Source organism: Chaetodon trifascialis, chromosome 1, assembly GCF_039877785.1.
Source record: "Chaetodon trifascialis isolate fChaTrf1 chromosome 1, fChaTrf1.hap1, whole genome shotgun sequence".
Classification (NCBI taxonomy): domain Eukaryota; kingdom Metazoa; phylum Chordata; class Actinopteri; order Chaetodontiformes; family Chaetodontidae; genus Chaetodon; species Chaetodon trifascialis.
In genome coordinates this window covers 29,859,549-29,872,948 of record NC_092056.1, presented here as the reverse complement: position 1 = coordinate 29,872,948, position 13,400 = coordinate 29,859,549, and the positions used below count along the sequence as shown (strand labels likewise).

General features: G+C 39.5%; 1 protein-coding gene across 1 annotated transcript in view; it reads right to left on the bottom strand.

Annotated features, from left to right (window-relative positions):
• LOC139332555 (tryptophan 5-hydroxylase 1-like) overlaps positions 1-5,866 on the bottom strand; it is a 9,534-nt gene extending 3,668 nt beyond the window's left edge. The window contains exons 1-6 of the mRNA XM_070964584.1: positions 5,620-5,866; positions 2,965-3,111; positions 2,602-2,785; positions 2,301-2,401; positions 2,102-2,169; positions 2-198 (exon numbers count right to left, since the gene is read on the bottom strand). Coding sequence (XP_070820685.1) covers positions 2-198; positions 2,102-2,169; positions 2,301-2,401; positions 2,602-2,785; positions 2,965-3,111; positions 5,620-5,715 — 793 coding nt within the window. The 5' untranslated portion in view covers positions 5,716-5,866. The remainder of the gene's footprint in view (position 1; positions 199-2,101; positions 2,170-2,300; positions 2,402-2,601; positions 2,786-2,964; positions 3,112-5,619) is intronic.
• Between the last annotated feature and the right edge of the window lie 7,534 nt (positions 5,867-13,400).

Sequence of the window (13,400 nt, the reverse complement as noted above, 5' to 3'; positions counted from 1 at the left end):
CCCTTGAGGAAGTGTGAGACGTCCTCCAGCTGGGGGATGTTGTCTTCACTGTAGTTACAGTATTTGGTCAGCAGAGGGAGGTTCTTCAGATACTCTCTGCAGGCATGGCTGTGGTACAGCTTGTTGAGCTCCCTGTACACCACACCCCACGTACGCACCTCCTCTGTTGTGAAGTCTATACGAAGAATAGGATCACCGCTGACCAATAGAAAGAGGGAGAAACATCAGGACATTTAAATCAAATAGAAGATGAAAAAGACGAGTTCAACACACAGAAAAACAACGAAAATAGGCAGTTTATACACAGTTAGGCTTCCGTGTACAAAAACAAATAGACTGCAACTTCAAAATACATCTTCCTCCTTTAAATGAAGTTTACAGACTGGCCAGTCAGGGCTTTAGCCATGGCAAATTTGGGGATTGTGGAGGGAATTGTTAAGAACTATAGAAAACTTAAATTGATCTTCTTAAATTTGAACTTTACCCTTTTAAATGTTATCTTTTCCATTTTCCATTAAGCATTTGCCATCTCACAGTTTACAGTATGTAGATTAAAAGGTGTGGCCCACAGCTGGAGGGAGGGTTTGACACAGCTGAGGCAGTTTATGGACAGTAGGGGGAGCTGTCTGCTAAAGACCACAGTGAGTTTTTGGTAGAGCAATATGAATCCAAACCAGGTCCTGTACCACACCGCACTCTGCCATCCACTTTAGGTGCTAGCAGTGTGAAAACCAGAGCTAACCACCGTACAGAGACAGGCTGAATAAAGAGGATTGTTTCTTCCATTTCCACTTTTATTCAAATACAAATCATTTTGCTGCTTTAACAAATTGACAGATTCTTCCAAAGACAGCAGAACAAATGTCCAACTCTACATAACACACATACATAATCTACAGCAGCAATTATATTGAGCACAGAAATGTAGAGTAAGGAAGCAAGATATAACAGGCAAAATACAGTAAGCTAAATAACACAAGGTAAAACATGAAAAAAATAAAATACAAGACTGAAATGAAATGTCAGTGACCCTGCTCATTCACTTGCTCTGTTTTCATTGCAGTGTACAGTCAGCTCCCCCTGCTGTCCATGTGGTACCTCTGCAGCCTAGCTATTTCAAACCCTCCCTCCAGCCTTTAGGCCACGCCTCCTCATTTTGGCTTGAAATTTAAAATGGCAAATGACAAAAAGCTTTAGGCCATTTAAGCTTTTGCATTTCGAGTTTCATATTTTATCTTTCCCTTTTCTTATTTCCATTACCATTGAGCATTTGGAGGATATTATGATATTATGGAGGATACCCCAGGTGAGCATGGGGAGAACATGCAAACGTCTGAGCTTTTCATTTTAAATATAACTTTTGTCACTTTAAGGTCTCTCAGACCTGATCATCGATGTTATAGGGAAGGGAATCCCACCACACCAGTTAGATCTTCTCTCTCAGACTACAAAGATAATCAGTCTGGGACATGAGGTATCAATAATATTCATAACAGTTGCTGTCTCTTACTTGGACAGCAGATTTGAACATCAATGTCACAGAGAAAGAGTGGCATCATATATGTGAAAACATTACGGGGTTAAGAGACATCATAATTACATTTATCCAATTTAAGATTCTCAGTCACTTATTGGACCCCCTGCAGATTGTTCCGACTTAAAGGGGCAGTGTGCAAGATATTTTAATATATTTTTTATTTTAGTTTAGAAATTCAAAAAAATAACTAACCTCATCAACAGAATGTGAAGAAGTAACAGCTCTGACATTATGTCAAAGACATATTGTGTTAGCATGCTAACCAGCTAGCCTCAGCCCGGCCTGTTGCCTAATACCACTTTGTGCCTCAGGAGGTGATAGTTTGTTAGCATATATGGGAGATATATGCAAGCTTTTGCTGTTGTCCAACAACTTTATATTTACAGAACACTGAAAAGGAAGTTACTTAGATAACAAAAAATGCTTTTATTTGCAAAAACAATGATCCCCTCCAAAATGAGACAATACATCTCATTTTGAAATATGAGATGAATCAAGTTTTTGTATCACAGCAAAATGTAACAATTTCAAATGCATCACAGTGGAAGAAACAGTGGGACTTACTGTTTGTAGCTCATTGCCAAATCAGCAAAATATTTTCTTCTTTTACGGTAAATGTTGTCCTTAAATCCCTGCAAATACAGTACACCCGCTCTTCAGAATTATGTCTTATAAGGTAAAGAAAAGACGTGAAAGTTGTCTTTCTAGCATTTTAGACAAGAAGCAGCAGAGCTACTCTGTAACATCTGTCTGTCCTACATACCGGATGGTCTGCATCTAATTCAGAGCCGTACATCAAAACCCTGTTCACACACAAATCCAAATCAGAGATCTTCTTCGGGAACCAGGGTACACCAGCCATATCTGAAATGCAATTCAATGCAATTCAGGTTCAGTCATGATATAACAGTGACAGAACAGCCATATGAATTAGATTTGAGACATCTACACTATTAATGTTGATGCTTGAGATGACAGAATTTACTGCTAGGCATCTTTTTAAACACAGATAGAGAAACTCTCTTATCATACATCAGTTTAGTCAAAAGTCAGATGTTGCCTACCTTCATCAGGTTGAGTGGAGTTGTCCGATGGAGTAATCTCAATGATATCAGTATGCTTCCTTAGCAGCTGAGTCAGCTCCTTGAGCTGTTCGTGGTCAGTGTCACAGTTCACAAAGATCTCAAAGTCTGAATCCCTTCGTTTGGACTTGCGAGACTCGATATGAACGAGGTTGACATGTTTTTCCTGCATACGCATAACATGAAAGATGGACCAAACATGTAAGATGGACCAAACATGTGCGAACGAACAGAATCAAACGCAACATCCAGACAAAAATATTTCAACAAAAAACATTCAGCAATTTGTGGAATTAATTTAAGGATGACAAAGCATGTTTTTACAACTTGAAATGAAACACCCACCTGAAAGAGCTTCAGCGCCTTGACAAGACCACCGACTTCATTTTTCAGTGAGAATATGATGGTTGCAAAGCCTTTCTCAGACCAGGTGGGCCTTCCTGTGGAGATGCTCCTGTTGTCCTGGTTCTCATCAATTTTACTGAATGTAACCTTATTCATTGAGGGTAAAAATAAATTAAAAAAATAATAAAAAAATCATGCCTATAGGCATATATTTCCTATGCGCTGTGGAAATCAACTAATAGCAACTGACGTAATATTGCTAAGATACATCATGTACATTTTATTTAATACCTTTAAATGCAGTCAAGTTCAGGATTTTGAACAAGAGTTTTCAACAGTTTCATATGTGAACAATGTTAATATAACATCTCTCATTTGTGCTGTGTGCAGTTTTCAGGGGTTCTGTTGATTTTGTTATTCTATTTCTTTTTTCTTATGGCACTAGCTTGCTGAGCTGGAACAGCTAAATATAGTGGTTTGCTTCTAAAATATATTTTATTACTGCTTTCATATGCAGTATAAAAGCAGATAAAAAAAAGAAAACAAAATGGCAATAAATTGTAAAATCACATTGCAATACTTGTATAATTGGAATACTTAAGAGCACCAATACATAATCAGATTGAATATTGCGATAGCATCAGATTGGAGTTGAGTATGTAATCCCAGCCCTAATAACCTGATGTGGTCATTGCACCTGCAAATCAGTGACGGTGATGTTCCAACCTTCCAAACTCTGCTCGGTGTATGATTCAATCTAATCAATCTGCAAATTGAATCAAAGTGGTGCTGAGCCCTCTGCCAGCTGAAGGTGACTACGCTTACTTTACTAAATTGTAGACTTTTTCTTGGTTCTGGTGTCTCTATAAACAACATCCTCTATCAGATTACTGACAGTTACAAGGGTGTTGGGTGGAGCAACAGATGGTGTGGCTGACTATGTGGCCTCTCCAAGTGACAACATGACACAAAAATCCCCATTTCTTATTTTACCAATTTAAAGCATTGAATATTTCATTAATTTCCTTCAACATTTAACATTTAGAATTCTGTCCAATTTTTATAATAAGTTGATAACAGAAGAAATCAGACAAATTCACAAATATACTAGAGTTGGGGCAATTATTAATTATTTTCCACGGCTTTTTAAATCACTGTTTACATCATCTCTCCCCTCATACTAATGTGTCTTTCTGTTGCTGTTGGCTTCCTCCATGCATACTGGAATCCTCTTCAGTAGACAGATGCTGGAGACCAATTAACAGTGAATATTAGAAACAGGTCTGTTGCATCTCTAGGGGTTTAGGGGCCTATTCAGCCTCTGATGTGGGTTTGATGTCATCAGACATGATGCCTTTATGGCCTCATCAACATAAGTGACCACCTGATTAATAAAGTTGAACATTTAGATGGACATAGATTTTTCGATTTTTTCTCAGGAGAAGGTGGAGACCAAGCCAGAGCTAAATTGAGGATGAATACTTGCCAGGTGGCCAGAAACGCATTGTATGAGTGACTGAATGAATGAATGAATGAATGCTTATGTCTGCTGAATGTGTAACGCAACTGATGGCATGTATGTTTACAGCTTGTTTTTGCTGTACCCAAGTGCCTAAAAAATCAGTTAAGTGTAAGACCAATAACTAAACAAAAGGTATGGTGAGGTGGGTAGCAAATATTTGCTGATGTTTTCGGAATGATGGAATCTGCATGTTAAAGGTTCCCTGCTGAGTTTTCAGTGCCTAGTACCACTGTGGTTTTTTTATCTGATGCAAACGCACCAGGATGCACATGCCTGCCAATGGTTTTACACAGCCCATCCTCACCAGACAGACCAGTTTTTACTTTTAATGATTTCCTATCAGGGAGGTTTGTTGCCTAAGCAAACAGTTTTGTGCTAACAATGTGAGGATGAAGGTTCAGTACAACCTGTTGCTGGTGTTCTCCAACGGTGATATATGATATTGTAGGGCCACAGACGAGCCACAACAACCCATATACGCTGTCCTGCTAAGCCTCCTTCATACTATATCTAACTTGAGGACACGTCTTGTCCTGGACCTTGTTGAACAAGTGACCAAACAAATGCTGACAAGGGAAAAGTGCCCTGCCAACATCAGTTTGCAGGTTAGATAGCTAATTAGCTGCTCAGCTGCAGCACATTAAACAGCATGTGAATGTGTTTGTCTTGCAAATGTAAGTTTGGTCCAGTTCAATGCTCTTCATTCTCACACACAGCCTGCCAATGATCTGTAGACTACAGTGTCAGTCAGACAAGACACAGACACACCCCTCCAGCCAACTGAGATAAAAAAGAGCATTTCTTGATATTTCCCCAGGGCCGTTTCCTTTCTTCAGATAACACAAAACCTTTAACAACATTTAAAAACATGTCTTATTTTGTTACTGCAAAAAGGGAAGAGTATGATTTCAGTTGGACTTTAAATAATGTTTGGCTAAGCTTAAATATATTTAATAGAAATAATTTGACAGCTTTAATGGGCCACAACAGATCCATATCTGCTCTTAGTGGTCAAACAACTTTCCAATGAAGAGGTTATGTCAACTTAAAACTGCAGTGAAAAACAGCCCATTCTTCTTCTAGCTGAGGCTTTTCACAGAGACACAGAACACATCATCGTTAGTGCTACTTACGTCATTGTTGAGCTGTTTCTCCTCATAAGCACAGTTTACCGAGTCAAAAGACCTTCCTCTGCGTGGCCCCTGTTCAGTGGACGTCTTGCCGTACATGCCTGCCTCTAGATCAGTGGAAGAAATGGAATATATAATTATTGCTCAGTAAAGTTGTTTGTGCTGCACTGACTACAGCAACAACTAGATGACAGTGAGATCTCTGAAAGGAAGACAGCCTCTCAGCAGTACAAGACTTTGAGATCAGCTGCAGTAAGAGCTGCCATCTGTGCTGTCGCCCAGAGCAAAATGCTGTGGTATTTATGAAGCTGTAGTGGAGGGGAGGGTGCATGGAGAGAGGGAGCGTTTCTTTCAGCAGGGGGGAGATGATTAACATCATCATGATTAACATCACGGCTGGCACATCACATGGCCTGGTACTTCATACCGCACCACAGAGGAGGAACCAAAACTGTAATTCATTCACAAGCGTCCATGAAAGACTTATTCCATTATTTGTTGAAGGAGGAAGCTACAGACTACAGAACAATGGCACAGTGAAATTTACAGGATTCACTCAACACTGTGACCAAAATTGATCTTCTGACAGGAATATGCTCAAGACACTAAGGAGAGATTTCAGGTACACAAGGTTGAACTTGACACGAAACATTCAAGCAGATTTATCGACAGATAAAGTTAATCCTCTGATTGTGGTGATGTCATTGGAATGAATTGATTAGATGGAAAGTTGGTGCAGTCTTTAAATGAGCCTCGAGCTGCACAGCCTGCAGGATTTATCTCTACGGGTGTCACCTGGCCAGGATCCTGGAGATTTGAAACCTTTGGTACCACTTTCCAGTAAGGCTCTTTTTAAGGCTCTCTGTGTTTTTGGCTTGCTTATTCATTTGTTCCTAAATCATTTACTATTGTTTGGCGCATCCGGGCCCAAAGAGTCACACAGGAAGAAAATAAATATATGAAAAATTAAATGAGCACCATACATCGTAAAAGCAGTTGGGAATTAGGAATTATTTGGCATATACTATTATATATATTATTGCATTGCCATTATATATCTTTTGGAATATATTTATACATTTTTATATATCCTCTATGGGGCTAAAAGAGTGACTTTGAATTCTGGCACCGATAAACAAAATCTGAACTGAAAAAAACCCCCAAAACATTGGCATCGAAGCATTTGTTGTGTAAAAACTGGATTGACAGTGAAGAAAGTTCCACTTAAAAATGAAGCAGACATTCAGGCATTGATGTTTTTTGCTCATGTCAATCTGTTTTCAGTTCTAGTCTAGTTCTAGTGGGGAGGGGTCAGGTAGAGTGTGATTTACATATTATCTGCACATTTTCAGTATACTGAGGAAAAATGTCACTCCTCTGGACCTCCAAAGCCTCTGACATGACCACACACCTAACATACAACAATGGCCTCAAAGTTCACCTGAAACTCCCAAACCACAGGTATGTCATGTCTGTGTCTCCCCTTTATCAGATAGAAGTAGGCTGGATTAAAGTTTCATTCATGTTGTGCTCATCTGGCAGAGGTCTGCTGGAACAAGCCCCGTCTGAGCTCATGTCATGCAAGCTGTCACCGCCAACGTCAGGGTGGAGCAGGGAGAAACTTGAGGTTTGGGATCTCCAGGTGAAAGCCATCGTCACAGGTGTGCTGCCATGTCAGAGGCTGTTCACTGGAACTTTTTTCAGTGCCAGTACTTGTTTCAGTAATACAACCTTTTCTGTGTTTCAATGGCAGTGCTTACTTTTTCAGTTCTGCTTTTGTTTTCATTACCAAATTTGATTTTTCATGACAAAACTGAAAATGATCTCAGACTTGCTGTTTTATGTGAAAGTGATAAACTCTTGACCCTTTACTAATGATTCTGTTTAAAGCATCATTTATATTTTGAACAATCTGGCAACCTTAAAGCTGCTTTTGTTAATGGTTTAGAAATGGTCTATAAAGTATTAGTATATACAAACCATTAAGAAACCATTAGTTACAGCTTATGAACCCTTTCTAAAGGATGACTTATTAGACAGTTGTTCCATACACTTTTTCATCACAACATTATTTTTCATGTGTGGCATAATTTCAGGTTGCTGTTTATTCATTCCAGTCTCCATATGCACCAAGCTGACAGACCGACCCTTGCTGGCACTTGATCAGTTATAATCACACTGTCACTTTTTGCTGTCAAAGAAATGTTGTCAAGTTGCAGGCAGCACTGAGGACTGTCACTCAGAACCGTCGTGCAGTGTGATTGGATTGTGTGCTACATTGGTAATGTTGGCTGATTCCTTATACAGAGCTGAATGGACAGTCAAACAAATGATGCATTTCAAACTGTGCAAACTTTTTTCAGGGAAACTGTCCAGCAGCTTTAGTGGGTGACTCATAAATGTACTTAAGACTGCATGGTGTGTTAATGATGTTGCTGTTATGAGCAACCAGCGTGTTTACAAGCTCTTACCATCAGTAGCAACATTAGGGATGAAACTAATGAGGTTTCCCCTATTGGAAAAACGGACTAATGAGTGAATCAGACATTTACACAGAATAGCTTGGGGCTTGTGGCTGCTTTCATCTGTTGTCTTCACATGTCAGAGGTGCTAATGAAGAGCATTGTTCTAAGTTTGTACATCTTGTCTCATATTAATATTTTTTAATTCATTTGAATCAAATAGAATGTTGATTCCTAATACAGAGAAATAGAGCCATGTGCATCCTTAATATATTCCCAGAGCATGACTAAGACTGATGATATGGCTTCATGATTTTCTCTCACGCGATGAATGTGGTTTTGGATGCTGGTTGTGAGGACGCACAGGAATGACGTACGTTCTGCATCACTGGCAGAGGGGGCAGGCCACACAAATTCTGTTGGTTTAATCGTCACAGCATGTATCACAGATGCATGTTGAAACTGGAATTACCAAGAAGAAGAAGCACTTTCTAAATGCGGGCTTACATAGATGTAACTGTATCTGAAATCATTCACTCATTCACGACTCCCAACTCGCTATCTTTTGATCGCCGACATAAACACACCTGGCATCACAGCAATAGGGTGGCGCACACAGTGAACAGAAAGCAGAATTACCTTTCCCTTAATAGTGTAGAGTTTGTGTTGTGAAATGTGCTGTAAAAAACTTTGTAGTTGTCATTTCCATTTTCATCCGTTTGATTTGTGCTTGATAGAAACCTTTGTGAGCCTTCTCCTCCCCTCTTGTAAAGTTCACAGACTTGCCACACAAACATCAGTTTGCTGTGAGTGTCCATGCTTTCCCACGCAGATGCACTGGGACATTTAAACAGGAAGCAGGGAATAATAACTCATTTCCCGAGCTTGGAAGTCATTCTTCTGACTTCGTTGTGTTCATGAGGTTAAAGTCAAAGAACATGGATGCTACAAAGAAGATGTCTTGTATTTGAACTTTCTAACTAACTTAGATCACTCTGCATAGTCAATGGTTTCAACCTAATACCAAATTACAAATTACAGTACATGTGAGTAAAAATTGATATGCAATATGTGAATTCATAAAAAGTTTCTTACTGTCATCCAAACATTTACATTTGTCCACCATCTGTCTGTAATCAAAGATTTTCACCAACTTTCGAAGTTGTTGTTTGACTTGAGGGGGCATTTGTCTGAACACATTTCATCCCATTTTATTAAAGCCTGATGTCATTATTAGGAGTTGGTTCATCAGTATAAACATTAGGTGGCAGCATTTGTTGAGTTAGAATACCATCAGACGTAATCATAAGAGCACCAGTCAAACATCAGATGGTGAAAAGAAATGTAGAAAACAATGGAAGTATGACATTTCTGTTTCTTTCCTGCATTAATGTGAGGAAGGTAACATCAGATCTGTGTGAAGTGATGAGGAGAAGTTTCAATCTGCAGGATCAGCTTCTTCTTCTTCTTCTTCTTCTTCTTCTTCTTCTTCTTCTCCTTCTTCTGAACCAGAAACTGCTGATCAGTCATGTGACAGAAATGTTCTTTCAGTCAGAATGGTGTTTCCACCTCCCATCCAGAGCATTAACTATTTTAAACCACCTCAAGCCAACATGAAAGCTTCAAAATGTGCATAAAGATACGTTCATGGAAACACGGCTACATGTTTTTCTGACATATTTCATGTCATGACACTGTTATCATTTTCAGTATCTTTATTTACTGCATGAACAGCCATCAAGGTATTGTGATCTGAACTACCAAGTTCCCATGTGTGTATGTATGTATGTGTGTATGTATGTATGTTTCTATATCGATGGGAGGCAAGTTAGAATATTAGATATTGTTTCCACAAATATGTCTTTATACATTGAAATATATGAACAATGGATCCAATATCATTATAGTTTATATTCCCTTTATGTTTCCTTACACAAAAAAGGGGATAAATATTTCAAAGTTAAGTTCAGTTTTCGGGTGATTGCTTGTTAAATACTAGATCTGACTTAACTTGAAGTTTTGCCGCTTTATTGTTGTTTATGGTCAGTGGGATCCAGGAATTTAGTGGAGCAGAAGGAATAATTCTTGAATGCAACACCATCAAGACTAAATGAGTCCTTCTGCTGAGGGATTCTGTCAACACACCGACTTTAACAGCATTTTTTAAAACAACAACATGTTGCAAAAACAGAGGGATACTGTGGACATTTTCTTTATCTGAGCTGGTTTCAATTAAGATGTATCCTTGAGGTCTAACATGTCCTTCCTCATAAAACATTGTCAAACCTGATCACTCCACAGGGTCCCTTTAAATAGTCACTCAGCTTCTACTTCATTCATTCAGAAAGTGGTTCATTCAGTCTCAATATATTTCCTTCATTAATTCTAATGCATACATAATCCCTGGTCATATTATTTCAGAATCACATGCCGTCCTTCTGCACATACTATCACGTATTCTAATTTTCTTGATATACTTATGCGTCACAATGTGCTTGGTTCAAGAGTTGATTTATATAGAGAATAACAAATCAGCAAATGGGAAAAATAATAAGTATGTCCTTATTTTTGCCTTCTAGTTTGTTAGTCTGTTGGAGAGAACCATACCTGAACTAGCAGACAATTCAGCAACTGTGATTTACTGAGAACACTTTTAGCACAAACCCAGACACCACAGTTTTGTAATCCAAGGCTAGAGCAGATTTTAGCAGTTTGCACTGGAGGAGGTCGCCTCAGCCTGCCCAGCATACAAACAAACACATGAAAGCAGCTATTTAAAGCCTTATTCATTCCCCAAGTTACCCTGAGATGATGTACCTTTTGCAGGACCAGGTCATTTAAAGATTTTGCTTGGCTGACCCACTACAAGTGTGGGTGTGTGTTCAAATTGAGTTGACATGTGTGCATTAATTAATTTCCATTCAACAAATTACTTCACTGACTCCTCTATATCACACCTACACAAGCACAACTGTATACCACATTTTAATTTACATATATGCCCACTCAGTTCTTATACACATACTCTCCTGAACAAAAAGGCACGTTAAAGCCAGAGGCCCACCCTCTTCCAGGGCGCTGGGCACGTTCCCACTTTGCCCGTGCAGTAATCCATCTGTGATGAGTTGTAATTATAGCAAGAGACGGGAAGTCTCTATCTGGTTCTTTAATTCTGTATGAAACAGCAGCCTGTTTCTAGGAGGCCTAACATGAGACCTGGCATACTTAAATGCATTTAGAACTGGATCTGACTTCAACAGCCCTCTGAGAAGGAAATCACTGATGCAGGTTCACTTGTAACAACTTATCTGCAGCAAGCATTTTCTGAGAGGTAAATCTGACCTTGGTGCAGCTCTGCTCCTTAGAGCAGCTTAATGAACACCAATCTCTGCATGTGATCCATCTGCTCTCTGTTAATATAGTTAGAGAGCACAGGCCTTTATGTAGCATTCATGAGGATTGTTTAATCCGTTGCACTGCAGTATCGTGTCTGTGCAGCGTCATCCTGCACACACGCGTGTTTATTTTTGTTGCTTTATTTCATTATTCTGTGACTTTTCAGCATGGGAACATTTTGAAATGATTCACATGGATGATAGATGTAGTGTCCCAGCTTGTTTGGATTCAGGGTTGTAAAAAATCCAGTAAGAGTCATTTATTAAAAACATTTAGCACCTGAGAAATGATGAATATGTATTTTAAGAAGCCACAGCGGGCAAAAATGAAGGATGGGTTTTTTCTAATTATCATAACTCACTGCACCTCATTTACTAAAAGAAAAGCTGCTTATTTAATCACATGATATACTCCCCAGTGAAAGCACCTTTTCATTTTGGCACAAACATAAATTATTTTCAAATCTACTGGGCTGCAACTGCCTTCGTTAATCAGCGGTGAGTCTTTATTTGTATCCCAAAACTGAGGATTAAATGTACCTACAGAGCAAACTCACCTGCTCTCTCTGAGGATTCTGAAGTGCAAAAAGATGTGAGTTAACTCCTAAGCAACTGATTCAAGGAGATTTTCCACTGTCACTGATCAATATCTGCTCATACCCACTGGGCTGACTGCCTTTTCTTTCTCAATTTACTTGTATATTCTGCAGTTGCATGGGCTCAAATGTGCAAAAAATAGAAATCAGAATTTACAATCAACATACATATAAAAACTATATGTAAAATACATTACGTTGCCATGTTTCACTGTGGACATCATCACATGTGGACACCATGGTAGACACTGCCAAAACCTAGTGAGAACCCACCATAAAATGTGTCTACTGGGTGAATCTTGAGCAAATTTATATTAGAATTGTATTAGAATTTTTTTTTCTTGTGTGATTTATATAGTGTATGGAAATGATGTTGCCCAAGGAGGACTTTGTTTAAAATCAGTGTGTCCTGTGATGAGCAGGATGTGGGCTGGGTGTGGCTTAACGTTGGTCTGGCTATATATGAGCTGAACCTGAGTACACTGTGTATTCTTGCTAGACCTTATTAAAATATTGCTGCCTTAGTGGTAAATTCTGTGCCTGGTCAGTGCAGTCTAAGGTGGCTCACATTTTGTCAGTCTTCAAAGATGCTGATCTCAGAGAGGGGGTCAGGTTTCACACACATTTTAAGAGCTTTCTGTTCGTGCTGTAGCTGGTTCCCCCGAGTTTCTTCCAGAGACCCTCAATAAGCAGATTCCCCTGAGCTGTTTTGCCTGCCATGTGTGTTCATGGGCTCTAGCTGAGCCAGAGGAAAGCTTTGGCAGTTTCAGCATCTCAGATATTAGTGTTCATCAGGTATCCAGAGCTATAAATGCTGTCTTATGGACTGGTGATAAGGAACCATACAACACAACCAGAGCAAGCTGACAGCAAGGAGGCAAAGCTTCAGGAGAGACCTCAACACCAACAGCACCAAAGACATGGCAGGCGATCCAGACCAGACCATCACAGGCTATAGAAGCAGGAGAACCTCATCATGTGTAAGGCCACATTTCCAGATGAGACTTTTATGGTTGCTTTCATCTCCTCCACAGAGAGTCAGCTGCCAGGTCTACTCCACCTCCAGATGACCTGCCACTCTCAGTATCCACAGTGCATCCACTGAAGAAGAACCCTGCTGACCGTGAATGTGAGTGAAGCTGCTGGGTCTGATAACACCCCTAGCTGGATGTGTACTAAGAACATGAGGCAACCAGTTGGTTGATGCCACTACTGACATTTTTAACATATCACTGTTACAGGAAATTGTTCAGACCTGCTTCAGGACAGCAGTTATCATCTTTGTTCCTAAAAAAACCCCCTGCAGTGTCGAAACAGCTACCACCCTTTGG